The 26,536-nt window shown below is 44.6% G+C and overlaps 3 protein-coding genes across 5 annotated transcripts; 2 read left to right on the forward strand and 1 right to left on the reverse strand.

Annotated features, from left to right (window-relative positions):
• Window positions 1-2,095: 2,095 nt before the first annotated feature.
• LOC125528921 (putative pentatricopeptide repeat-containing protein At3g08820) lies at window positions 2,096-5,581 on the forward strand. Of its 2 annotated transcripts, none has more exons than XM_087525963.1 (2): window positions 2,096-3,917; window positions 5,092-5,581. In XM_087525963.1, exons 1-2 carry the CDS (start codon window positions 2,183-2,185, stop codon window positions 5,370-5,372), a joined length of 2,016 nt encoding a protein of 671 aa, XP_087382089.1. In that variant the 5' UTR covers window positions 2,096-2,182; the 3' UTR covers window positions 5,373-5,581. The 2 variants fall into 2 exon arrangements, with proteins under 2 accessions (XP_087382089.1, XP_087382088.1); XM_087525962.1 differs by lacking the exon at window positions 5,092-5,581 and adding an exon at window positions 4,432-5,033 and having other exon boundaries at window positions 2,096-3,818.
• Window positions 5,582-7,417: 1,836 nt separating this feature from the next.
• LOC147971245 (putative pentatricopeptide repeat-containing protein At3g08820) lies at window positions 7,418-10,035 on the forward strand. Its single transcript, XM_087525964.1, has 2 exons — window positions 7,418-9,825; window positions 9,918-10,035. The coding sequence occupies exon 1, from the start codon at window positions 7,557-7,559 to the stop codon at window positions 9,498-9,500; it is 1,944 nt and encodes a 647-aa protein (XP_087382090.1). The 5' UTR covers window positions 7,418-7,556; the 3' UTR covers window positions 9,501-9,825; window positions 9,918-10,035.
• A 45-nt stretch (window positions 10,036-10,080) lies between these two features.
• Window positions 10,081-16,754, reverse strand: LOC125528920 (putative staphylococcal-like nuclease CAN2). 2 transcript variants are annotated; one of them, XM_087525966.1, is made up of 9 exons: window positions 15,920-16,744; window positions 13,414-13,469; window positions 12,976-13,090; window positions 12,508-12,618; window positions 12,191-12,378; window positions 11,618-11,674; window positions 11,388-11,547; window positions 11,235-11,303; window positions 10,081-10,483 (listed from the first exon to the last, which is right to left on the reverse strand). In XM_087525966.1, exons 1-9 carry the CDS (start codon window positions 16,589-16,591, stop codon window positions 10,289-10,291), a joined length of 1,623 nt encoding a protein of 540 aa, XP_087382092.1. In that variant the 5' UTR covers window positions 16,592-16,744; the 3' UTR covers window positions 10,081-10,288. The 2 variants fall into 2 exon arrangements, with proteins under 2 accessions (XP_087382092.1, XP_087382091.1); XM_087525965.1 differs by having other exon boundaries at window positions 11,235-11,547; window positions 15,920-16,754.
• Between the last annotated feature and the right edge of the window lie 9,782 nt (window positions 16,755-26,536).

Here is a 26,536-nt window from a genome sequence, read left to right on the forward strand (position 1 = left end):
GCGGCGACGGCAGACTCCTCTCTCGATCCCGATCTAGTCGGGGGAGAGAAGGGAAGATATTTTGAAGAGAGGGGGGAGTGTCAGTGGGGTTCGGGGGAGTGGGGAAGGTTATGGCGGCGGGGTGGGCCGGCCTGTTAGGCCCCGAGGCCATCTGGGCCGTGGCCCAGCGGGAAGGAGGGTTCTCTTTTCCTCTTTTTTGGTTAGCTTTGTCCTTTTCTTTTTTTCTTTTATTTATTTCTCTTTTCTATTTTAATTCCTTTTATGTATTTAGGTTTTCTATAAAAGCATGGATTCTTCATGACAAATAGTTAGAGAATATTTTCAACACATCGAACATTTTAGTTTTGACTTTTGAAAACTTTAATTGTTTTAACTTAATTCAAATTTTGAATTTGAATCCGTTTCAAACTAACGCGAGATTATCAGCCGTAACCGACGTGACGTGGAATCATTAACGCGGGATTACTGTAGAATGATTATCCGGGCGTTACACCCGGACATGCTATCGAACTCTAGATCTTGCACACACGCACGACCAAGACGCCGGAGGATAAAACTATACCTGCAAGCCACAAATCATGAATCCAACACACTATTCGTCTTCCATATGTCATCGATGTAGACCGCTATCTGCATCTACTCCTAGACTACCTCGCAGCTCCGCGTCGGTGTTGGAGTAGACGTCCTTGCAACGACGGAGCCCAAGGACACAAGTCCATCGCAAGAATGCCACCGCCATGACATCCCCGCTTGAACATACTAGTTCCCAAATCCATGAGCGACCATAGATCCGATAGCCTCATCGAGAGAGGATCTGGAGCTTCTTTATTTAGCACCGTCATCGTCACCGTCAAAGCCAAGATGCCAAACAACCCAAAACCTAAGCTCTTAGACCCATAAAACCTAAAGCAACATGATCCGCACACACGGGATCCGACGACCCCCCTCACCATCGACGACCGAGAGGTCGCTGGCCAGGGGAGCCACGAAGGACGACGTCGGAAGGCTAGCCTCTACTAGTGGTGAATAGGGTTTCAAGATGCAAAGGAAGAGAGGAAAATGATTTGTTATTAAGTGTACTATTTTTCTTCCTAAGGGCATCTCCAACGCCTATCCTCAAACCACCTGCATTCGTCCGGACTCAGCTGTCCGTACCATGGAAGCCATCCAACACGGTTTTGTATTGGTCCGCGGCGCTGTCTGGACCATGGTTTTCTCACAAACCGGAACCAAACGTCGGGGAAGGGGGTTGCTGGAGTTCGGACACAAGAAACGCCGCTCTCTGACCCCCCCGGGCCCACGCGAAAGGAAGGCGGAGCCCATGCTTTTGTAGCAACCCGCATTGTTTTCACGCCAAAAATCCCTCACTCTCTTCTACCATCCTCCGTTGCTCTCCACCCCAATTCCTGCCCTTTTCTCCCACCCTCTCATTCCTTCTGCCGCCGACGCATGGAACCGTCAGAGAACCTGTCGGAGATGGAGGAGGCAGAGGCGGAGGCTGTCTACACGGCGGGGACGACACCTTGATCGGGGAGCAGACGGCTAGGATTGTCGGTCCGATAGGGAAATTGCATTGACTGTCGGGCTGATGTTCTTTTGGATTCGGGCATGTAAAAAAACTAAGTCTTTTTTGTTGTGATCAGGCATGCAATCCGGCGTTGGTGTGACCCGGCATGCTGTGTGAATCGGACTAAATTTGAATTTCAAATTAGTACCCTTACCGATGGACATATATATGATAGTGTTGGATGACGGCCTCCCGCAGTTGTGTCCGCATACTAGTCCCCGTTCGTGGACGTATGCGGGAGGAAATTTGCGTGTCGCTGGAGATGCCCTATGAGGTCAACTTAGTACAACAAAGACCATTCTTTTGTTTTCTCTATTTCATCTCAGCAATTACACTATGTTGGTCGTTTTTTCGGCCTTTCGATGTTCAAACTGTGTGTTCGGTTTATATGACTCTGCTTGGTGATTTTATTTGTAAAGTTGAGCGTACCCCTTTTCTCTGAAAAATTACACTATGTTGGTGCAAAGTTAAGAAAGGATAATTTTGTCAAAAAAAAGTTAAGAAAGGAGAAAACTGGCCGTCGGCGGCGTCGGGAGGCGGAGCCACCGCTTCGGGAGACGTCTCCTTCTTCGTGTCTCTTGACTCTCCACAATCCATCCTAGGTTCACCATTAAAATGGAAGTGTTGAGAAAATTTGTGCAAAGTGAGCTGCGCAATCCTCCCACAACCCTCGCGCCTAGCGCTTTTGTGTCGTCCGCCGCCGAGGCAACCCGCCGACTCCTCCTCAGCGCCGTCAGCTCCAGCGACCGCCTCCCACCCCTCACCGTCAAACTGCTCCACGGCCGCCTCCTCCGGCTTGGCATCCTCGCCGACCTTTACACGTACCTCCTTCGCGCGCTCTCCTCCTCCGGCCTCCACCTCCATGTCCTCTGCCTATACTCCCTCCTTCCCAACCCCTCCCACCTGGCCTTGCCGGTAGCCCTCAAGTCCGCCTCCCGCCTCCGCAACCCTCTCAGAGTCGGCGAGCAGCTGCACGCGCGCTCCCTCAAGCTCCCTTCCGACTCCACCCCCCGCATTCTCACGTCCCTGCTAAATCTGTACGCTAAATGTGGGCTTTTGCAACACGCACGGAGCGTGCTCGAAGAAATGCCCTGCCCCAGCACAGTCTCTTGGACCGCACTCATCGCCGCGTATATGCACGCGGGGCGTGCCAGGGAAGCTGTTGCCGTTGCGAGGGATGCGTTCGCTAGTGGAATGCGTCCGGACAGCTTCATGGCTGCGCAGGTCCTGACCGCGTGCGCCCGGGTCGCCGATTTGGGCACCGGGGAGGCAGTGTGGAGGACTGCAGAGCGGGAGGGGATAGCGAGCAGTGTGTTTGTGGCAACTGCAGCAGTGGATTTGTATGTCAAGTGCGGTGAGATGGCCAAGGCAAGGGAGGTGTTTGACAGGATGCCGGAGAAGGATGTAGTGGCTTGGGGTGCTATGGTTAGCGGATACGCTTCCAACGGGCGTACGCAAGAGGCTCTGCAGCTCTTCTTTGCAATGCAGGCTCAGGGAGTGAGACCAAATTGCAGGACAGTAGCTGGTGCACTCTCAGCGTGCACGCAGTTGGGTGCATTTGATTTGGCACAGCAGGTTGTTGCTGTGGTGGACTGGGATCAGCTTCTTGACAACCCAGTTCTAGGGACTGCGTTGATCGAAATGTACTCCAAGTTTGGGAGCATGGGCGAGGCATGGTTCGTGTTCCAGCAGATGAGAAAGAGGGGCATTACTGTTTGGAACGCAATGGTTTTGGGGCTCAGCATGACTGGACATGATAAGTCTGTGTTTGCCCTTGTCGGTCAAATGGAGAAGTCGGGCATGAAATTGAATGACATAACTTTCATGAGCCTTCTCTACTGCTGTACTCATGCCGGCCTTGTACAAGATGGACGCCGCTACTTCCATAACATGACTCAGTTATACCGCATTGCTCCTAGGATTGAGCACTACGGTTGTATGGTTGACCTTCTCAGTCGCGCTGGGTTGCTCAAGGAGGCTCATCGGCTTATTAATGAAATGCCAATGCAGGCAAATGTTGCCGTCTGGGGTGCACTTCTTGGTGGCTGCAAGATTCACCGAGACGCAGAGCTTGCAGAACATGCCTTGAAACAGCTCATTCTGCTAGAGCCATGGAACTCTGGGAACTATTTCATGCTCTCCAACATATACTCTAATGGCGGCAGATGGAAGGATGATGCAAAGCTTAGATTGCACATGAAGGCGATAGGGGTCAAGGAGGTCCCCGGATATAGCTGGGTTGACTTTGATGGTAAGGTCCACAAGTTCCATGTTGGAGACAACTGGCATCCCCTCATGGATCAAATATACAAAAAGCTAGATGAATTAGGCATGGAAATGAAAGCCATAGGTTACAAACCAACTACTGATGAGGAGAAGGAGCACCCTCTAGTTCATCACAGCATGAAACTCGCCGTTGCATTTTGCCTTCTCACCACCAGTCCAGGGGAGGCCATTAGGGTCATCAAGAACACCAGGGTTTGCACCGACTGTCACACTGATATTAAACTTATATCGAGGATAGCTCATCGGGAGATCATTGTTCAGGATAACAGCAGGTTTCATTGTTTCAGAGATGGCTGTTGCTCTTGTAATGACTACTGGTAGAAGTAGAAATGTGATGTCTGGTTAAAAAAGAATAGCAACATACTTTTTAACTTGTAAATTAGAGTTAGCTAGATTTTAGTTACACAAATTTTTGACATATTGAGGTTTTCTTTTACTCAATTGTTTCAGCTGTAAGTAATCTGAAGGTGCTGGTTTGTTTACAGCTGCAATTTATCACACACAGAAATTAAATTTTCTCAAGGCTGCTGAAATTTCCGTGTCCCCTTTAGTTGCTAAATTTCTTGTTGTACTTTCAGGTCCTGGTGTTGAGGCTCTAACAGCTACTATGATGCATGAACTTGCAGAACTAGTTGTTGCAATATTTTGACATGCGGTGCTCAGAACAGTTCATCTGTACATTATCAGGATGAACTGCAGATATATACTCCCTCCGTTTCTAAATATAGTCTTTTTAGAGGTTCCAATATGAACTACATACGGAGCAAAATGAGGGAATCTACACTCTAAATTATGTACGGTTGACCTTCTCAATCGCGCTGGGTTGCTCAAGGAAGCCCATCAGCTTATTCATGAAATGCCAATGCAGGCGAATGTTGCCGTCTGTGCTGCACTTCTGGGTGGCTGCAAGATTCAACTATATGCGGAGCTTGCAAAACATGCCTTGAAACAGTCTCCTGCTAGAGCCCTGGAACTCTTGGGAACTATGCCATGCTCTCCAACATATACTCTAACAGCGGCAGATGGAAGGATGCTCTTCTTGGTGGCTGAAAGATTGCACATGAAGGCAGTACTGCATGAAGGTGATAGGGGTCAAGGAGGTCACCGGATATAGCTGGGTTGACGTTGATGGTAAGGTCCAGTGGTCCACAAGTTCCATGTTGGAGATAACTGGCATCCCCTCATGGATCAAATATACAAAAGGCTAGATGAATTAGGCATGGAAATGAAAGCCATAGGTTACAAACCATCTACTGATGTGGTGATGTTTGACGTTGAAAATGAGGAGGAGGAGCACACCCTAGTTCATCACAGCGAGAAACTTGCCGTTGCATTTTGCCTTCTCACCACCAGACCAGGGGAGGCCATTAGGGTCATCAAGAACACCAGGGTTTGCACCGTCTGTCACACTGATATTAAACTTATATCGAGGATAACTCACAGGGAGATCATTGTTCGGGATAACAGCAGATTTCATTGTTTCAGAGATGGTTGTTGTTCTTGTAATGATTACTGGTAGAAGTAGAAATATGATGTCCGGTTACAAAAAATTAGCAGCATGCTTTTTAACTTGTAAACTAGAGTTAGATAGACTTTTAGTTACACAAAATTTTGACATATTGAGGTTTTCTTTTACTCAATTGTTTCGGCTGTAAGTAATCTGAAGGTGCTAGTTTGTTTACAGCTACAGTTTATCACAGAAGTTAAAATTTCTCAATGCTGCTGAAATTTCCGTGCCCCCTTTGGTTGTTAAATTTCTCGTTGTACTTTCAGATCCTGGTGTTCAGGCTCTAACAACTACTCCCTCCATCCCAGAATAAGTGTTTTAACTTTGTACTGTAGAATTAGTTGTGACAATATTTGACATGCGGTGCTCACAACAGTTCATCTGTACATTATCAGGATGAACTGCACATATATATGATTCGATGCTCTGTTTGGTTTATGCCCAGGAGCGCCATGCCAAATCGTGGGCATTGTGGGCGCGCCAAAATGTTGGCGGCCGAATCGGCCGCCCCAGTTTTGCCAATGCGTTGGCGTACAAACAGAAGAGGGAAAAGTGGGGTGCGCTGGCGAGCCAAAATATTGGAGCTCACCCAAACGAGCTGCGCTTTCTCTGTTAACGCCAAAATATTGGCTGGGCGGACAGGGGCTTCAATCCAAACAGCCCCTAAATCCCTCTCTCTCTCAAAAAGCAGCTAAATCCAAATGCATAGCCAATGCCCTTTAACCATTTTTTACTGCGAGGAATACATTTTTACTCTGGATGCTTCCCAGGAATGTCCATCTGCAGCAAAAACCTCAATATGATCTCTATAGTACTACATTTTTACTAAGGTAACCGACCTCTATCATTTAAGATCTCGCCACTTGAGATTCAGGTCCATAAGGGAACCTAAGGGGGTGTTTGGTTCCAGGGGCTTTTTTGTGTTGGGACTAGAAAAAATCTCTAGCAAACCAAACAGAGTGGGACTTTTTGGGACTTTTTACTAAAAGTTTTTAGAAGCACCTCCTTAAGAGTCTTTTTCAAAAAGTCCTAGGGACTGGAAAAAGTCCTAGGACTAGAGAACCAAACACCACCTAAGAGTATCTCCAGCAGTTTCCTTGCAAAACTTCACCTATAGGTGCTTTTAGGGCATCTTTCTATAAAATTTCTGGCTGTGAAAGGCGTGTGGCTATAACAGTTCCCCTATAAACTTTTCTCCAAAGCCTGACATATGTGTTTCACACATACTCTTCTAAAAAAAAGAGCAGACCCCATTGAAGACGGGAGTAGGTATAACAAGGCCATTTCCGTCTACCTTCTCACGGAGCTGTATGTGGACGTTACTGCTCATACAGCTCCTAGCTAGCAAGTAGTTAGCTTTCCTCTAGAAGTCATGGAAGTGTGGATAAATCGACAAAAGGTTTTTATTTCTTAAAAATCACCCTATCCATCCTAAATATGGACGGTCTTAAGTTTTTCGGGGTCCTCGAGATCTCATTTTAGGTCGAGTAGAGACGTTAGGGAGTCTCTGGCGTGCATGAAGACGCCAACATAGCTCCTGCTACCGGTGGCGTGGTGACCAACATCGTGTGGCGGCGTGGTGGTGATGCCGTGACGGTGCTGCTGACAGCCCACGGGTAGCGGCGAGGCGGCAGTGGTGTGGGTGATTGATGGTGTGCGGGTGGCAGCCGCAAGGCAGAGGTGGTGCGGCGCGACGACAGGCGGCTGCAAGGCGTGGAGGTGGTGCGGCGGTCATCAGCGGCGAGTCAAGTGGCAGGCAGTTGCCCCTGCCAATATCAATTGTGTTATATGGGGAGATGCATCCTCCCCTCAATATTGAAGAAAACAAGGTGTTTCTTAGGGTTACATTATAAAAATATAGATTTTAGGGGAGCTGTTGGAGTTTGTTTTTTATGCCAACTTCTAGTTGGTTTTTATTGACGAAAGGGACCTGCCGGAGATGCTTTAATTTGTGTCTCCCTACTTTTAGTCCGAGTGATTTAAGAGTGAAAGACTCTTATTTAGTTAAGTTTTGGATTTAGGGGTAGTTTATTCTTTTTGACCCAAATATCACTTGTACTCCTTAAATTTGAGTTTTAAAGGATCTGCTATTGATGCCCGAGAGCAAACATAATCGTGTCCCTGAGAACATTTTGAGTTAATAAATTCCGTACAGCAGACCGACAAAGCCTTTCAACACTGGAGCTTGGCAATTTCATGTCGAGCGCCGCCGCGGCGATACACCGCGTCCTCCTCCAGGGCGTCAGCTCCAGCGATCGCCTTCCACCCCTCACCGTCAAACTGCTCCACGGCCGCCTCCTCCGGCTCGACCTCCTAGGCGACCTCTCCCCGCTCCTCCTCCGCGCCCTCTCCTCCTCCGGCCTCCACGTCCACGCCCTCCGCCTACATTCCCTCCTTCCCCTCCCCTCCCACCTGACCTTGCCATGCGCCCTCAAGTCCGCCTCCCGCCTCCCCAACCCTCTCCCCGTCGGCGAGCAGCTCCACGCCCGCTCCCTCAAGCTCCCCTCCCACTCCAACCCCTACGTCCTCACCTCCCTCCTTAACCTCTACGCGAAATGCGACCTCGTGGACCATGCGCGGAGCGTGTTCGACGAAATGCGCTGCCCCAACACGGTCTCCTGGACCGCGCTCATCACCGCGTACATGAACGCGGGGCGAGTCAGGGAGGCCGTCGCCGTCGCGAGGGACGCGTTCGCGAGCGGGATGCGCCCGGACAGCTTCACGGTCGTGCGGGTCCTGACGGCATGCGCCCGGGTCGCGGATTTGGGCACTGGGGAGGCGGTGTGGAGGGCGGCACAAGCGGAGGGGGTTGCGGGCAGCGTGTTTGTGGCAACTGCGGCGGTAGATATGTACGTCAAGTGCGGCGAGATGGCGAGGGCAAGGGAGGTGTTCGACAAGATGCCGGAGAAGGATGCTATAGCTTGGGGTGCCATGGTCGGGGGATATGCTTCGAATGGGCACCCCCAAGAGACTCTGGAGCTCTTCTTTGCAATGCAGACTCAGGGAGTGAAGCCAGATTGCTACACGGTGGTAGGGGCGCTCTCAGCTTGCACCCGGCTGGGTGCACTTGATATGGGACGGCAGGCAGTCAGGACGATGGACTGGGATGAGTTTCTTGACAACCCAGTTCTAGGGACTGCGCTGATTGATATGTATGCCAAGTGTGGGAGCACAGGCGAGGCATGGGTTGTGTTCCAGCAGATGAGGAAGAGGGACATTGTTGTTTGGAATGCGATGATCTTGGGGTTGGGCCTGACTGGGCATGGTAAGATTGGATTTGCCCTTGTTGGCCAGATGGAGAAGTCAGGCATGAAACTGAATGACAATACTTTCATCAGCATTCTCTGCAACTGTACTCATACCGGCCTTGTAAAAGATGGACGGCGGTACTTCCATAACATGACTCAGTTATACAACATCACACCTAGGATTGAGCACTATGGTTGTATGGTCGACCTGCTCAGTCGCGCTGGGTTGCTCCAGGAAGCCCGTCAGCTTATTGATGATATGCCAATGCAGGCAAATGCTGTCGTGTGGGGAGCACTTCTTGGTGGCTGCAAGATTCACCGAGACGCAGAGCTTGCAGAACATGCCTTGAAGCAGCTCGTCATGCTAGAGCCCCGGAATTCAGGGAATTATGTCATGCTCTCGAACATATACTCTAACAGCAACAGATGGGAGGATGCTGCAAAGCTTAGATCGGACATGAAGGTGAAAAGGGTTGAGAAGGTCCGTGCATATAGCTGGGTTGAGTTTAGTGGTAAGGTCCACGAGTTCCGTGTTGGAGACAAGTCGCATCCCCACATGGATCAGATTTACCAAAAGCTAGATGAATTAGGCATGGAAATGAAAACTATGGGTTACAAACCAACTACAGATGTGGTGATGTTCGACGTTGAAGATGAGGAGAAGGAGCACACTCTAGTTTATCACAGCGAGAAACTTGCCATTGCATTTTGCCTTCTCACTACCCAACCAGGGGAGGTCATTAGGGTCACCAAGAACCTTAGGGTATGCACCGACTGTCACACTGCTATCAAACTAATATCGAGGATAACTCATCGGGAGATCATTGTTCGGGATAACAATCGGTTTCATTGTTTCAAAGATGGTTGTTGCTCTTGTAATGACTACTGGTAGAAATAGAGAAGTGGTGTGTAGTTACAATTTTGAGCAGGTTGGAGTCCCTTTGACTACTAAATTTGAGCCAGCTAGATAGGCAATTTTCACTTGAAAGACAAGAGCTTCAGGACTCTTGTATTCCACCAAATGAGAATAAGAATGAGAGCAAGAAGGGGATATCTTTGTGAAGGGACCGGCACCAGAAAGTAAATCATATGGCCTTTCTATCGCCAAAATCAAATCAAGCCCCGGCCAAAGAATTGCAGCAAAGCAAGTCGTCTTTGGTTTGGAGCTAAATTCATGGATGTATAGGCTTGATAGAGTGCCCTATCTGAACGCGCTGGTATGTTTGTTCTTGTGTGTAGCTTCAAGTTATTGCAGAAATAAAAAAAATGTGCCAATATTTCTGAAAAATTGTGCCTCTCTTTGTGTCAGGTTGATGGTTGAGCGTTTTAGAGCATAACTCATGTCATTGTCAACCCTGTAGACCTTACCAGTTTCGTCTTCTGCATCACTGTTCTTCCACAAATTTTTGCCATACACCATTGAGTTGACTGTAGGTTGTGCTACCTTCAGATTCTGGCGTTTGGGCGACATATTTATGCTGCCTGAACTGGCACAAATTAGGCATTATTGCAATATTTCAACACAGTACTCATCACAGTTCATCTATACATTCTCAGCTCAAACTGCATAGAGATTCCGAATAAGTGAATGGCAAATTTTGCTTCAGACGCTTTCACTAAATTTACATCTCCAGCAGGCTGTTTGACTTCCTCACCATTCAAGAGCTCATCACTTGAGATTCAGGTACACAATGTCACCTGAATTGGGGTGTTCTGGTGTCTTGCATTGTGCGATTTCCGTCTCCATTCCCATGTCTTATCAAGGTTATCAGATGTCTCATTTCTCACGTTGTGCTTCCTTTTCCAATCCCATGGCTTCTCAGGGTTATCAGATGCCCAAAGCCCTCGGCGTGCATCTCGTGCTTTCATCTCCCACTTTACAATCAAAGTGTAAACAAGACATGAGAAACACACGCTCATCTGTATGAACCTTTGAATTTGGCCATTTTAGTTGTCCTATCTTCCGAATTGTTTTAGCAAATAATTGATCTTAAGATCTACTCCCTCCGTTTCTAAATATAAGCCCTTTTAGAGATTTCAGTATGGGCTACATACGGATGTACATAAACATATTTTAGAGTGTAGATTCACTCATTTGACTCCATATGTAGTCCATATTGGGATGTCTAAAAGGTCTTATATTTAGGAATGGAGGGAGTAATTGGGACGTATATGGTGACCATTACAAATCATCAGCTGCTAGGTGCTATCATCCAAACCTCTTCACTAAAGTCAGATTTAAACTCATATGTTACCAGGCCAAAAAGTGAGACATTATGCAAAAAACTATTGTTTCTTACTATATACTTTTACAGTGTATAAATCTTAATGGTTTACTCCTGACACAAAATGAATTCAGAACTTTAAATTACACCATGATGTTCTATTCAGAAATATGTTAGTGTTTTTTCACAATTATTATATTAATTTACTAATAAAACCCAAGTGCTTTTCATGGGTGCACTTAATTCATGGTTTAATCTAGCTGGTGGATATGCCCCCTTAGGTATTAACCAAATAACCAATAGTTTGTAAGCATGCCAAGTTCATTTTAGATATGAAAGGTGTTTCATATCACAAGTGGCATTATACCAAAAAGACATTTAAATGCACTATCATTTCTTACTTTTGCAAATTCTTTGCGTTTGTCGTAAATCTTGTAATGCCATGCATGACCCTCCTTCAGCATTTGTTCCTGAGAGATGAATATATGATAATGCACAATCACTATTATCATAAAAGTAAACCAGCAGACAAATAAGATGCATTTCAGTTTCACCTGGATGAACACACCATCACAATAGATATCTCCAACACAGCGATCATACTGGTCCTGCCCATATACGTAAACCATGACACTTTTGCCAGCGATAAGGTTCACCAGCGCATTCTGGGACTCCTTCCCATATTGCATTCCCATCTCCGGTGCATCAATGCCCCTGTTTACTAAATCAAGCTCATGCATTTTCACGACAGTTTATTTGATTTATGTTAAGGTGTAATGTATACCTCAATCTGAAGCGGTATTGCCTTGCAAGGATCTCATATTTTGAAGTATATATTATCCTGCTCATAGATATATTTAGTATATGGTATGCTTATATAACTCACAATAGAACTGGCACAAATTTTAAAGTTTATGATTTAAAATAACATCAACCACGCATAACCAAAATTATACATTGTCCCCATAGTGTGTGATAATAGCTGCCTCATAATTTATGTCAGTCTTGATTTGGAGTTGTGTGGAAATACATAAGCAATTTGCATGATTTTGACAGAAAAAGGATAATTGTCAATTATTGATAATCTGCGTTTCAGGCAAGAAATTTTTCTTTACAACCTGTTCGGTTATTAGTCAAACCTATACACATGATTTTTTTTTTCTACAGAGAGCATTGGTACTATCACTTCATTTGGCCTTTTGGGTGAAGTCCCTTTCCCCTTTTTTCTCTGAAAAGAGGTGACATTCAATTTAAATGAAACAAGTACACACCAGAAATTCTGAAAACTAAGCACATTTATGCTGCAATGATCAGTAATATAAAAGAAAGGGACATGAATAGTTTAGTATTTTTTTACCTATAACCAGCTTTGTTCAGTTTACTTTGGAGCACATTTTTCTGTTGGCTGTTCCTATGCTTGGGTGTTTGTAACATTGCATTGACAGCCTCACGCACTTCCTGTGGCACATTTGTTGATTCTGTTGGATCTGCTGTGTCAACATAAGCAGTAAAGCCATCACCATCTCCAATGCACTTTGCATAAATCTGATAAAAGTAGTGGTTGGCAGGAAAATCATCATTTGTCGATTTTGAATGTAAAGCATCATAAAAAAAATGTGATGCTTGTGTTAAATCTTTAGCTCAAAATGGTTGGCCACATGACCCATGTCTGACCGGCAAAGTTTTCAGGACGAACTGCACGCCGTCTGGTAGTGATGCTGGATGGTGCTCTGTGGTGACTACAGGGGGCATTGGAATCGGGAAGCCATAGTAGGCAAGGACACCCTGGGGACAAACATTGTTTCCATGAGTACTGAGTTGAACAAACATACTGTCACTTCTAACTTCTAGTGGTAACAAAACAATGCAACTGGTAACTATTGTTTGTTTTGTTTGCAGAAGATTATAGCAGCACGACAAGGCTAGTCTTCTTTTTTAGGATAAAAAGGCTAAAATCTTGACATAAGCTTTTGAATAAGTGTGCAGACTTGTACTTGATACATCTCTAATAATCAAATGTTCATAGCCTTTTTAAATACCTCTTTGTGGGAGTACTAATTAGAATCTGAAAAAAGAGAGAAACAAGCCTTTGAAAAAAAAGTCGAAACTAGTAGGTCTCTCTATGTTCTGAAAAAATGTTACCTCCAAATTAGCTCCCTGGATCCTGCCCAGAGCTGTAGCAACTAGCATGGCAGCCTCTGCCAATGTTCTCGGAGGGGGTTCTGTTTTTACATAAGCTTCAGAGATATTCCTATACCTGTTCTTGTTCAAAGTACAGGTTAAATTTGACACACTAATTTTGTTTGGTGAAATCGAAACAAAGATTCTGTAGTATGTGCTGTTGTACTTGACACCAATGTAAAGAGGGTCATACCGTGAGAATCCTTATATTTTGCAAAGGATCATTATTTATATTAATCAGAGTTACAATTATTTTTCTATAATCATTAGCATGTCTGATATTGAACTCTGAGAAATGAAGCCAACTTTGGAAGAATTTTTTGCATAAGAAATGTACCAATTTCAATTTGTATTAAAACAAACAAGTGTTCACAAGCTGCTTTTCTCACATGCTCATACCATTTAGCTTGTGCTTTCTTGGATGATGTAACATGCTCTCCGAGCCCTTCAGGAACCTAACAGTATCATTGAAAAAAACACTTGCATCATGGGAAAGCTAGAGACTGGGTTAATGTTGCCACAAATCATAATGTGATTTTTGTTCCTGGTTAACCATGCGGAACTAGAGTACAGATAGTTGAAAATGACTCAAACCATGTCCATCAGCACCACCAACCTACTGAGGTACGCTCATATAATTAAAATTATCTTTGCTCTTATAAAGATTTGAGTTGGTAGTGGTTCATTCACTTTTGGAGCAAGTTACCCCTCAAAAAATGAATAACAACAATTATCATGCATTGTATGTAGCAGACAGATGTACATTTTGGCTAGTTGATTGGATTTATGTGTATTTTGTGACACAAAAGCCTAAAAACTCATGCAATAAAAAAAACTTTGATATCAATACAAGAGCATTTAACTTTCATAGCGAGGCATAGGTATTGAGCTAGTACTACTAGCATTATTAATCCGTATGTCCACTACATAATTACATCTAGGTAGGATTTTACTAATATGATACTTTATGGGCCAGACTCTAATTAATTCAAAAATAACCCACAAAAACAAATACTCCCTCTGTAACTAAATATAAGAGCGTTTAGATCACTAAATTAGATTTAGTTATCTAAACACTCTTATATTTCTTTACGGAGGGAGAAGATTCTAATCAATTAATCTAGCATGACTTTTTGACACAGACATTACAACGTGTTGCAATTTGTGACCGACATTACACTAGTAGAAAAAGGGCCTTTAGTCCCGGTTCTGGAACCGGGACTAAAGGGTCGGTACTAAAGCCTCCCCCTTTAGTCCCGGTTCTAACTGGAATCGGGACTAAAGGCCCTCCACGTGGCCGCTGCCTGGAGGTCCACCTTTAGTCCCGGTTGGTAACACCAACCGGTACTAAAGGAAATTTTATGATTTTTTTTTGAATTTTTTTGAATTTTTTTTTGAATTTCAAATTTCTGAATTATTTTAACCTCTAATCTCTAATCACCCCTCATCACTCCAAATCATCTAACTTTCTGAACGGTCACCCATCCTCTCACTACTCCAGCCTGAGCACGCTTAACTTTCGGGTTCTATTCTCCCTCGTTTCCAAGTCTGCACTTGTTGTTTTCCTGACAATAGTAAGATGTCAATCCTATTAACCCTCAGGAATTTAGCTTGAGCATGAAGTCACACATTTCACTGTTTGAGTTTGAAACTATTGTTCTAAAAATCAATAATTATTTAGTAACACTAATATTTCTTGAATAAGTAGTTTGACCATAGTTTGACCACAGTTTGACCATAGTTGACCAAAATTCAAAAAAACTTAAATAACTATTTAGTAACACTAATATTCTTGAATAATTATTTAGTAACACTAATACTTCTTGAATAAGTAGTTTGACCATAGTTTGACCAGATTTAACAAAAATTCAAAAAAAAAACTGAAATTTGAGCATAACTTTTTTTCCTTTTAGAATTTGAGGATTCTAAAAATTTGCAAACAGGCCGTAGGCGGTCTCCATCGGATGCGGATTTTCGTTCCGAACATTTTGATATATTATAAGTTTTTCCCGACATCGTATGCAAAAGTTATAGCTGTTTTACATTTTCCCTACACTTTTTGCAAAACATGTCCAAATTTAAGTTCTAAAATTTTCCTAACTAGTAGATGTAGTAACATAACTACATCTCGAAGGATTTTAAATTTTGAAGTTTCTATCATTTTCTTCTGCTTTTTACAAAACTGAAAAGGCGATGCACCCGGGGGGGGGGGGGTAGGATTTGAAAATTGCACCATTAGTACCGGTTCATGGCACGAACCGGTACTAAAGGTCTCAACCCCATTAGTACCGGTTCGTGGCACGAACCGGTACTAAAGGTCTAACCTTTAGTACCGGTTCGTGCCACGAACCGGGACTAAAGGTCACATTTGAACCGGGAGTAATGCATGTATGGTGCCCTCGCCGCTTGAACCGGGACTAATGCTCACATTAGTCCCGGTTCATAATGCAACCGGGATTAATGCTCTTTTCTGGCTGGACCAAAGCCCCTTTTTCTACTAGTGTTACAGTATGGTGCTACAGCAAACCCTGCAATTAGCGAAGTAACTTTTTTTTCTTACGGTCAAGTAACTAAAATTTTAGTTACACACATTTTCTTTGTGACGAACATATCTCATCTTGAACTTTGCTTCGGTACATCCTCTTAGAAAAAGTTACGGTTTCGATGCAGATTAAAGGTGGAGATTAGAAGGTAGCCCTTCAACAAAAGAGGATAATAGTCTTTTGCATGCAAAATCAATCTACTCAATACATTTGATCTGCATGCTAATATGCCGATAACCTTTTTAAGCAACTTTAACATTCGTGCAAAATTTTAGAAGGGGGAGGGGGTACCCAACAGCAAAACTCATCTCGAAATATACATCTAGAATAATGTAGCTTGGGGATAGGGAGTTGCATGTTACCATTTTGGCGAGCACGAAGTTGAGGAGGTCTTGCTCAAAACGGAGGAGGCAGCTCGTCGTCGAAGCTGGAGAGTCGACCGCGACGACGCCATGGGAAATCGGGGGAGGCGGTCGCGGCTTCTGCTTTTGGGGGCGGAGGAGCATGCATGTCGAAGTTGAGGAGGCGACGGCGACGCCATGGCCATGGGTCACAGGAGAAGAAGGCTGCTGCGGCCCCCGCTTATGGGGTCTGGAGGCTGGAACCGGAGCAGGCTGGGACGGGAGGATGCTGCTGCTGCTCGCCGAAGTTGAGGAGGGAACGCCGTGAGGCACAGGAGGAGCATGCAGCTGCCGTTGGGGCCTGGGGGTTGGAGCCGCCGGAGGTGGCTGGGGCCGGAGAGTCAGGCTTCCCCTGCTCGTCGAAGCGGCGGCTGAGCAGGCAGGAGGAGGAGATGGAGGAGCATGCAGCTGCAGTCGGGGCCTGGATGGCGGAGCCGGAGGAGACTGGGGCCAGCGGAGGCTGCTCCCCTGAGTTGGGGAAGACCCCGCAGCTGGCTGGTAGTGCGGCCTGGACCTGGAGACGGCGGGCGGGGCCGGGTAGTAGTAGGCATGCTGATCATCGTCGCCACCAAGATAGACATATCCATCATCGTCGTCTTCTCCCTTGCAGCAGCACCACAGGGCATTCCCCATGGATGGTTCGAGCTAGCTGCTCGAGCTATTGCCGTGGCTCTTGCTAAGCAGCTGGCTCGCCTGCTTTCGCTTGTCCTCTTCTTTGATTCCCGAGGAGCTCGAAGCTCGGGTACTGTGAGTCTGTGAGTGTGACAGAGTGAGTGACAGGGGCTAGGAGTGGGTGAAGAGGACGGTGGAGGATGGAAAGAAAGGTGCTGGGCCATACTACTAGAAAAGACTACTGACTGACTTAAAGCCTCAGTACAAAATCCTTGGGCCCATTATCCTAGTCTCCTAGATCAAATGACGTTCTTTTCAAAAGAAAAATATATTAGATGGCCTTCCTTTGACAGCATCTACCATCGGATATCACAAATCCGGGCCACTGTACGTCTGCGAGCACGTGCGTACACGGACAATGACCGATCACCCTTCATGTCGCGGACACTGCAACCATAGTCCTCGTGTCTTAATCCTTATATTCATATTACTACGTGCAACCGTGAAATTCATCTACATGCATAGGTAACATGGCTAAAAAAAGAAAACTAACTACTCTACTCGTCATTGGAAATGTCGATGACGTTCTAGCCGGAGCCGCTGCCCTCGTGGTCATTGGCAGCGGGGAGAAACTCCAACGCGTCCTTCTCATCCCGGAAGAGCTGCGCACGCTCCATTTCTGCCTCGTGGAGGAAGCGGCGGTTCGCCGCCACCTCCGCTTGGAACTGGACGGACTTGAGGATAGTCTGCTGCTCCACTGGCGACCTCAAACTTCACCAACACGTCCTCGATGCAAAATTCGGGCTGCTCCGGCGTCGGATCCGCCTCGGCTTGCTCCTCCTCTTTCGTCCCACGACTCCATGACGGCACTTAAAGTCGCCAGTATCCTCGGTAAGGCAGCGAACATGGCTGGAAGTACCAGATCGAAGATAACACGAGGGTTTTACCCAGGTTCGGGACCTCGAGGAGAGGTAATACCTTGCTTCTTGTTTCTATTTATGGTGGAGTAGTACCTCGCGCGATGAGAACCCCATGGATGGATGGAGTTAGAATTGTTTTGTTGAGAACCCAGACGGGCTCCTCTTGTCCTTTTGAGAGTCGTCATGCATCTGACTTTTGGCATACCAAGGGCTCTATGAATGTGCTGCCTGCTGGTTCGATCCTTTGAGAGTCTTCAAGCCTTGTGTGGTGTCTCCAGGACAGGGGAGAGGTCCCCAGCCCCGAGGGACGAGGATCCCCTGCCGTGGCCTAGCCTACCTTTGAGTCACTGACACATGGGTCCCATAGCGCATGCGGCTCACCTGTCAGTGACTCAAAGGCAGGGTATGGCAGGGATTAGAAAGTCAGAGGATCCACGTCCAGCCTTGAGATCCCGTCGCCACGACTCTTCTCGCGTCTGGGCTCGAAGTCACGAGGTCGTCGTATTCATGGCTTTCGAGAATATCCTTGGCTGGAGAGAGGCTGATGTCGAGGCCTTTTAGTTGGGCCGGACCATGCGTTAGCCAGCCGCGGAGCCTTTTGTTTTGGGCCAACGCCAACCACGAAGGTGCCGGTGGCCCCAACCATTCGGTACCGCACTTGTTTAGTTTAACTTTTGTTTGATTTAGTTAAACTTTGTTAAATGTCATCCTTTTGGTTGTAAATATACCAATTCTTTATAAATATCATCTGGTTTGCATGAACTTCATCCATTTCTTAAAAGATCTGTTTGAAATAGGGCAGGCATTTGATACACCGTGTTGAATGGCCACCCCAGCCGCTGTCCCCAAACACTTGGGGCGTGTTTGGTTACATTGCCGATCCAGCCTGGCTCGGCGAGCCTGGCTCTATTGAGCCGGTTTGAGGGGATGCAGGCCAAAAAAACTAGATGCACATAGTTTGGTTGCCTACATGCCCCTAGTTGCATGAGACAACCATTTTCGACCCGGCGTTTGGTTGCCCGCATTGCATTAGGCGCACATATGACATGGTGTTTGGTTGCAACCTGCATAAGGTGTTGTCACCACTTCTAACTAGTGGTGAGCATACCACACAGAATCTGAACATGTAGCGACATCTACTTAAACAAATGACAGTTCATCCTAACTACTATCAAATGATAGTTCAAATTATTAAGAGACAATGGGTAAATAGGGGATAGTTCATCGGTGCTGCTGCTACTAGATCTTCCTCTTCCTCTTCCTCTTCTTCTGCTTCTGCTTCTACTGCTGCTTCTGCTACTGCTGATGCTGCTGCTGCTGCTTGTTGTTCTTCTTCCATCTTCTTCAAATCCTGCACTGACCTCTATTAAGCCACATCACCTCTGCCCACTCCAACCTTCTGTTCTTTTAAGCGTCATTGTCAAATGCCTCCACACCATGACCGGAGCTAACAACATCGTCAGGCTCGACATCTTCCTCCTCAGGCACGTGTTCATCAAAGCCCCACTTGAGGATCCAGTTGTGCAGAATGCAACAAGCAAGAACTAGCTTAACCTGAGTGGAGTATGGGTGGAATGGCTTCTGATCTAGTATCTTAAACCTATTCTTCAGAGCTCCAAATGCCCTCTCAACAGTTACTCTAAGGCCGGAGTGTCTGAGATTAAACAGCCCCTGTGTAGTCCTAGAATAGTTCCTACCAGAGAACTCGTTGAGATGGTACCTTGTTTTCCTGAAGGGTGGAAGAATACCCGGCCGACATGCATAGCTAGCATCTCCAAGGTAGAACTTGCCGTCGTGGATGTTGATCCCATCAGGTCGACTCATGTTGTCAGTGAGAATGTTAGCATCATGCGCCGACCCCTCCCAGCCAGCCAGCACATATGTGAACTTCAGATCAAAGTTAACAGTAGCAAGCACATTCTGGCTTGTGTAGTGCTTCCTCCCCCTGTATGCTGCAGACTGTGACCTAGGAACTCTGGCAGTGACATGAGTACCATCTATTGCCCCAATGCAATCCTGAAAATGGCATCACAAGCCTGTGTTAGTGCTCAACTTGAACAATACAAGCATAATCAAGCCATGAAACGTGTATATTGTCAATGCTCACCTTGAAGTATGGATACCATCTTGGGCTTCCATGAATCTTGGGTGGAGTCTGACTAGATGGTTTTCTGATCATCTCTTCTCTAAGCTCCCCAATAGCATAAAGCACTTGCTTGAAGTACCTAGAGATGGTCTCCATTGATCTCCTGAATGTGTTGTGAATGACCCTGAACCTTTGGTTATGGCCAACAACATGAAGGAACATGGCCACTTGCTCTTCCACACTGGTGTTGATGCTATCTTGTAGCAGCCCCCTGCTCCTGAAGATCTTGACAAGCCTGGCAAATGGTGCTCTTTTCATTCGAAGCATCCATAGAGCCCCGACGTCATTGCAGTTGTAGATGTAGCTCAGATTTTGGATCCTCTCCTGTTCCCGGGGAAACAATGGACCGTAGAGGATCAAAGGTCTCCCAGCACGACGAACAACTCTCTCGTGCATGAACATGACCCATGCCTGAATCACACTAATCAGTACTGCTGTCTGGATTATCAGCCTCATCCGTGCGTCCATAACCTAGTCGACATCGACGGTTCGTTCAGTGGGAAATCGATCCTACACCTAGCTTAACGGCCTAACCACTGAGCTAACAAAGGGGGGAGGGGGTGCTTCTTACCGGCATCGGAGACGAGGACGATGTAGGGGGAGCCATGACACAGACTAGGTCGACCAAACGGTGGCCAACGGCAAGGGGAGCACCAGATCCGCCGCAAACGCCGCGGCCTATAGCGCAGATCTGAAATCGTAGCCGCCGCCGGTGGTGAGGCAATAGGGAAGAAAGGGGCAGTGGCTATGGGTGAGCGAGTGAAAGGGGGTGAGGCTAATTTGGCGCTGGGACGGCGCGCCAGATTTCCATCTCCTGCCATCCCCCTCGCCCTTGATATGTCTCCAACGTATCTACTTTTCCAAACACTTTTGCCCTTATTTTGGACTCTAACTTGCATAATTTGAATGGAACTAACCCGGACTGATGCTGTTTTTAGCAGAATTGCCATGGTGTAATTTTTGTGCAGAAATAAAAGTTCTCGGAATGACCTGAAAATCAACGGAGAATATTTTTGGAATATATAAAAAATACTGGCAAAAGAATCAAGGCCAGGGGGCCCACACCCTATCCACGAGGGTGGGGGCGCGTCCCCCTGCCTCGTGGGCCCCCTGATGCTCCACCGACCTCAACTCCAACTCTATATATTCACATCCGATGAGAAAAAAAATCAGGGAGAAGGATTCATCGCGTTTTACGATACGGGGCCGCCGCCAAGCCCTAATCTCTCTCGGGAGGGCTGATCTGGAGTCCGTTCGGGGCTCCGGAGAGGGGAATCCGTCACCATCGTCATCATCAACCTTCCTCCATCACCAATTTCATGATGCTCACCGCCGTGCATAAGTAATTCCATTGTAGACTTGCTGGATGGTGATGGGTTGGATGAGATTTATCATGTAATCGAGTTAGTTTTGTTAGGGTTTGATCCCTAGTATCAATTATGTTCTGAGATTGATGTTGCTATGACTTTGCTATGCTTAATGCTTGTCACTAGGGCCCGATTGCCATGATTTCAGATCTGAACCTATTATGTTTTCATGAATATATGTGAGTTCTTGATCCTATCTTGCAAGTCTATAGTCACCTATTATGTGTTGTGATCCGTTAACCCCGAAGTGACAATAATCGGGATACTTACCGGTGATGACCGTAGTTTGAGGAGTTCATGTATTCACTAAGTGTTAATGCTTTGGTCCGGTACTCTATTAAAAGGAGGCCTTAATATCCCTTAGTTTCCAATAGGACCCCGCTGCCACGGGAGGGTAGGACAAAAATGTCATGCAAGTTCTTTTCCATAAGCACGTATGACTATATTCGGAATACATGCCTACATTACATTGATGAACTGGAGCTAGTTATGTGTCACCCTATGTTATAACTGTTGCATGAGGAATTGCATCCGACATAATTATCCATCACTGATCCATTGTCTATGAGCTTTTCATATATTGATCTTCGCTTACTTACTTTTCCGTTGCTACTGTTACAATCACTACAAAACCAATACTATTACTTTTCCTATCATTACCGCTACTATCATATTACTTTGCTACTAAATACTTTGCTGCAGATATTAAGTCTTTCAGGTGCGGTTGAATTGACAACTCAACTGTTAATACTTGAGAATATTCTTTGGCTCCCCTTGTGCCGAATCAATAAATTTGGGTTGAATACTCTACCCTCGAAAATCGTTGCGATCCCCTATACTTGTGGGTTATCAAGACTATTTTCCGGCGCCGTTGTCGGGGAGCATAGCTCTATTCTTTGAGTCACTTGGGATTTATATCTGTTGATCACTATGAGGAACTTGAAAGATGAAAGAACCAAGATTTTCCCTCAATTACGAGGGGAGGTAAGGAACTGCCATCTAGCTCTGCACTTGATTCACCTTCTGTTTTGAGTAAACTTGCGACACCTACTCCTGCTATTCATTCTGATATGTCGCATGATATTGATGATGCCACTTCTGCTTTGCATGATACTTATGATGAAACTATTTCTATGCTTGATAATACTGTGCCATTAGGTGAATTTCTTGATGAACAACTTGCTAGGGTTAGAGAGAATGAAATTATTGAAACTAATAATATTAATGAAAGTGATGATGAAGATTCTCCCCTAGATATGAATTGCTTGTTGTGCCTGAGGGTTATGTTATGGATGAAGAAACTGCTAGAGACTTTTTAGCTTGCAATGATAGATATGATCTTAAGAAACTGTTAGCTAAGTTGAAAGAAAAGTCTTTGAATGCTAGAATGAAATATGATCCTGCTTTTGCTACTTCACCTATCTGTATTTCTGATAAGGATTATGATTTCTCTATCGATCCTGAGTTAATTACTTTGGTTGAATCTGATCCTTTTTATGGCTATGAATCTGAAACTATTGTGGCACATCTTACTAAATTAAATGATATAGCCACCCTATTCACTAATGATGAGAAAACTCGCTATTACTTTATCGTTAAGTTGTTTCCATTCTCATTAAAGGGTGATGCTAAAACATGGTTTAATTCTCTTGATCCTGGTTGTGTGCGTAGTCCTCAGGATATGATTTATTACTTCTTTGCTAAATATTTCCCCGCTCATAAGAAACAAGCTGCTCTAAGGGAAATATACAATTTTGTGCAAATTGAAGAAGAAAGTCTCCCACAAGCTTGGGGGAGGCTTCTCCGATTACTTAATGCTTTTCCTGATCATCCTCTCAAGAAAAATGAAATACTTGATATCTTTTATAATGGACTAACCGATGCTTCCAGAGACCACCTGGACAGTTGTGCTGGTTGTGTTTTTAGGGAAAGAACTGTTGATCAAGCTGAATTGCTATTGAATAATATGTTGAGTAATGAAAACGATTGGACACTTCCTGAACCAACTCCTAAGCCAACTCCGAAGAAAAGGGGTATTCTATTTCTCAATCCTGAAGAAAAATGTATTAAAGCTGAAGATATTAAGAATTTACCACCTATTGAAGAAATACATGGTCTTGATAACCCGACACAGGTAGTAAAGGTAAATTCTCTCCATAGATTTGATGAAGCTGATATTCCTCGTTATAAGTCTGCTAGCCAATGCTTAGATGAGTTTGATAATTTCATTGTTAAACAAGAAAACTTTAATGCTTATGTTGGTAGACAAGTGAAACACAATGCTGATATGCTTGAACACTTGAGTGATTATATGTCTAGAGTTAAAGGTGAACTTAAACTCATTAGTAAAAATGCTTCTATGGTTACCACACAAGTTGAATAAGTACTTAAAGCTCAAAATGATTTGCTCAGTGAATTAAATAATAAGAAAAATGATATGTTGTTAGAGTTATGACTAGAGGGGGTAAAATGATTCAGGAACCTTTGTATCCCGAGGGTCATCTTAAGAGATTTGAGCAAGATTCTCAGAGAACTAATGTTGATGCACCTAGTCCTTCTAAAAGGAAGAAAAAGAAAAATGATAGGAATTTGCATGCTTCTAGTGAACCTGTTGTTGACACACCTGAGAATCCCAATGATATTTCTATTTCCGATGCTGAAACACAATCTGGTAATGAACATGAACCTAGTGATAATATTAATGATGATGTTCATGTTGATGCTCAACCTAGCAATAATAATGATGTAGAGATTGAACCTGCTGTTGATCTTGATAACCCACAATCAAAGAATCAACGTTATGATAAGAGAGATTTCATTGCTAGGAAGCACGATAAAGAAAGAGAACCATGGGTTTAGAAACCCATGCACTTTCCTCCTAAACCATCCAAGAAAAAGGATGATGAGGATTTTGAGCGCTTTGCTGAAATGATTAGACCTATCTTTTTGCGTATGCATTTGACTGATATGCTTAAAATGAACCCTTATGCTAAGTACATGAAGGATATTGTTACTAATAAAAGAAAGATACCAGAAGATGAAATTTCCACCATGCTTGCTATTTACACTTTTAAAGGTGGAATACCAAAGAAACTAGGAGATCCAGGAGTACCAACTATACCATGCTCCATTAAGAGAAACTATGTTAAAACTGCTTTATGTGATCTCGGAGCCGGTGTTAGTGTTATGCCTCTCTCTTTATATCATAGATTTGATTTGAATAAGTTGACACCTACTGAAATATCTTTACAAATGGCTGATAAATCAACTGCTATACATGTCGGTATTTGTGAGGATGTGCCTGTTGTGCTTGCAAACGTTACTATTTTAACGGACTTTGTTATCGTTGATATTCCCGAGGATGATAGTATGTCTATTATTCTTGGTAGACCCTTTCTGAATACTGCAGGGGCTGTTATTGATTGCAACAAAGCCAATGTCACTTTTCATGTTAATGGTAATGAGCATATGGTGCACTTTCCGAGGAAACAACCTCAAGTCCACAGTATCAATTCTATTGGAAAAATTCCAACAATTACTATTGGAGGTTTTAATTTTTCTCTTCCTCAAGAAGAAATATGATATTCTTATTGTTGGGGACGTGCATATCCCCGTTGAGGTAACCTAGTGTTATTCGAAATTTCTCTGGTTTCATGCGATTCGGAATGAGTTTGTTAACAAGACTCGATCAACCTTGTTAATGGATTTCTTTTGATGAGTATGAGATGGATGAAGTTAGAAAGCACAACTCTCTGTACCCTCCTTTTACTTTCTGTTATTTAGATTAAATAAAGAAAAAATAGTATTTTTTGTCTGTTTTCTGAATTATCCTTGCAATAAAAAAATACCTCTAAAATAAAAGTTCTCCAAATGTCCTAAAAATTTAATATGATTTTTAGAATATTTGGAATTATTGGCACTGAGAACACACCAGGGGACCCACCATGTGTCCACGAGGGTGGAGGGCGCGCCCCCTGCCTCGTGGACACCACGTGGGCCCCCTCCACTTATTCTTGTGCCCACACACTTCGTCTTCCTCCAGAAAAAATCATCCACCAACTCAAACCCGAGTTCTAGCTCATCTTGCTGCCATTTTCGATCTCCTTGCTCAAAACTCCATTCACAAAACTGCTTTGGGGGATTGTTCTTCGGTATGTGACTCCTCCAATGGTCCAATTAGTTTTTGTTCTAGTGCTTTATTTATTGCAAATTTTTGCTGCTTAGGTGACCCTGTTCTTGAGCTTGCATGTCAAATTTATTTGGTCCCAAGTAGTTCTAATGCATGATATAGTCTCTAGGCACTTGTGGGAGTAGTTGCTATCAATTTTGTTGAGTTTGGTTCACTTTTATTTTGAGTCACTAAAAATTTCAGAAATTTTTCAGAGGAAGAAATATGTTTAGGAAAATGTACCAAGGTGGTTCCTCAAAGAAGCAAGGACCTAGGCTCGCGATACGTGAGCCGGACTATGAACTACCAAGAGAAGCTCAAGTGCGGCCTTGTGAATGGCCGTCAGAAAATTTTATGGTCCAAGCAAGAATTAAGGAGGAATTTGACGCGTATGTGCGTGATGCTGAACTTGAGGGCTTCGTGTCAGATAAGTGCCCCCAATATTATCACCTAAATGATTCCTTTGTGAGAAGGTTTAAATTTACATCATCACGCAATTCTCACACTGTCCTATTTGATCTCTATGATAAATCTTATACCATGGACTTATAAGATTTTAATACTGCTTGTAAACTCCCGTAGTGGGGTAATGTTAGTGAACCTCACAAATCTGAATTTAAAGAATTTCTTGCTAGTATCACTGTGGGGGAATCTAGAGAAATAACACAAGCTACCATAGGGATCATTCATTTTCCTGCCATACATTATTTTGCTCTCTTTATAGGTAGATGCATTAATGGACTGATGAGGCATGTCACATGTGTGTTCCCGATCTTAGTGTTCTCAAGAGTGCTGTATTTGGAGATAAACAATACAACTTGGGGGCTATTGTTGCACATAGGTTGCATCTTAACGGTTTAAGTGGAGATTTGTTCGATGGAATTTACGCAACCCGTTTAGCTAATTTTCTTGAGGTACCCGTACATGAAAATGATATGGAGTTGCCTCCTACTCATCTAGATTTTAATGCTATGGTTCGCTATCAGTTTATTGAGAGGAATGCACAACCTCTCCAGTATCGACTAATCTTTGACAGGCATAGCATTGTCCATGTTGCTCTCCCTTCTCCTACTTTCTTTGACTTTCAGACAAAAGGGAGATATGCTATAACTAGGGAGGAGGCGAACGAGTACGAGAGGAGGACGGAGGCAGTCCGCCTCCAAGCTGCAGCTCGTGAGGCAATAGCTTCTGCATCTCAGTACGACCCCAGTTACAACTTTGGATTTCCACCAGGCCAGCCGTGGCCATAGACCAACTTAGGCCAAAAGCCTAAGCTTGGGGGAGTACATACTTCTCACAGACATTACATTCATGTTCACACACTCATGCCAGTTGTTGGTGCTCATACTTTTTCATTGTATCATC

Source organism: Triticum urartu, chromosome 5A (assembly GCF_056163025.1).
Source record: "Triticum urartu cultivar PI428250 chromosome 5A, HENAU_Tu73, whole genome shotgun sequence".
Taxonomy (NCBI): Eukaryota; Viridiplantae; Streptophyta; class Magnoliopsida; order Poales; family Poaceae; genus Triticum; species Triticum urartu.

Coding starts and splice junctions, on each gene's coding strand:
- LOC125528921 (XM_087525963.1), top strand. CDS start 2,183: ATGGAAGTGTTGAGAAAATTTGTGCAAAGTGAGCTGCGCAATCCTCCC. Junction 3,918..5,091: donor CATGGAAATGAAAGCCATAG/GTTACAAACCAA, acceptor TGAAAGCCATAG/GTTACAAACCATCTACTGAT.
- LOC147971245 (XM_087525964.1), top strand. CDS start 7,557: ATGTCGAGCGCCGCCGCGGCGATACACCGCGTCCTCCTCCAGGGCGTC.
- LOC125528920 (XM_087525965.1), bottom strand. CDS start 16,591: ATGGGGAATGCCCTGTGGTGCTGCTGCAAGGGAGAAGACGACGATGAT. Junction 13,470..15,919: donor ACTTCGTGCTCGCCAAAATG/GTAACATGCAAC, acceptor TGATACTGTTAG/GTTCCTGAAGGGCTCGGAGA. Junction 12,379..12,507: donor TCGTCCTGAAAACTTTGCCG/GTCAGACATGGG, acceptor TACTTTTATCAG/ATTTATGCAAAGTGCATTGG.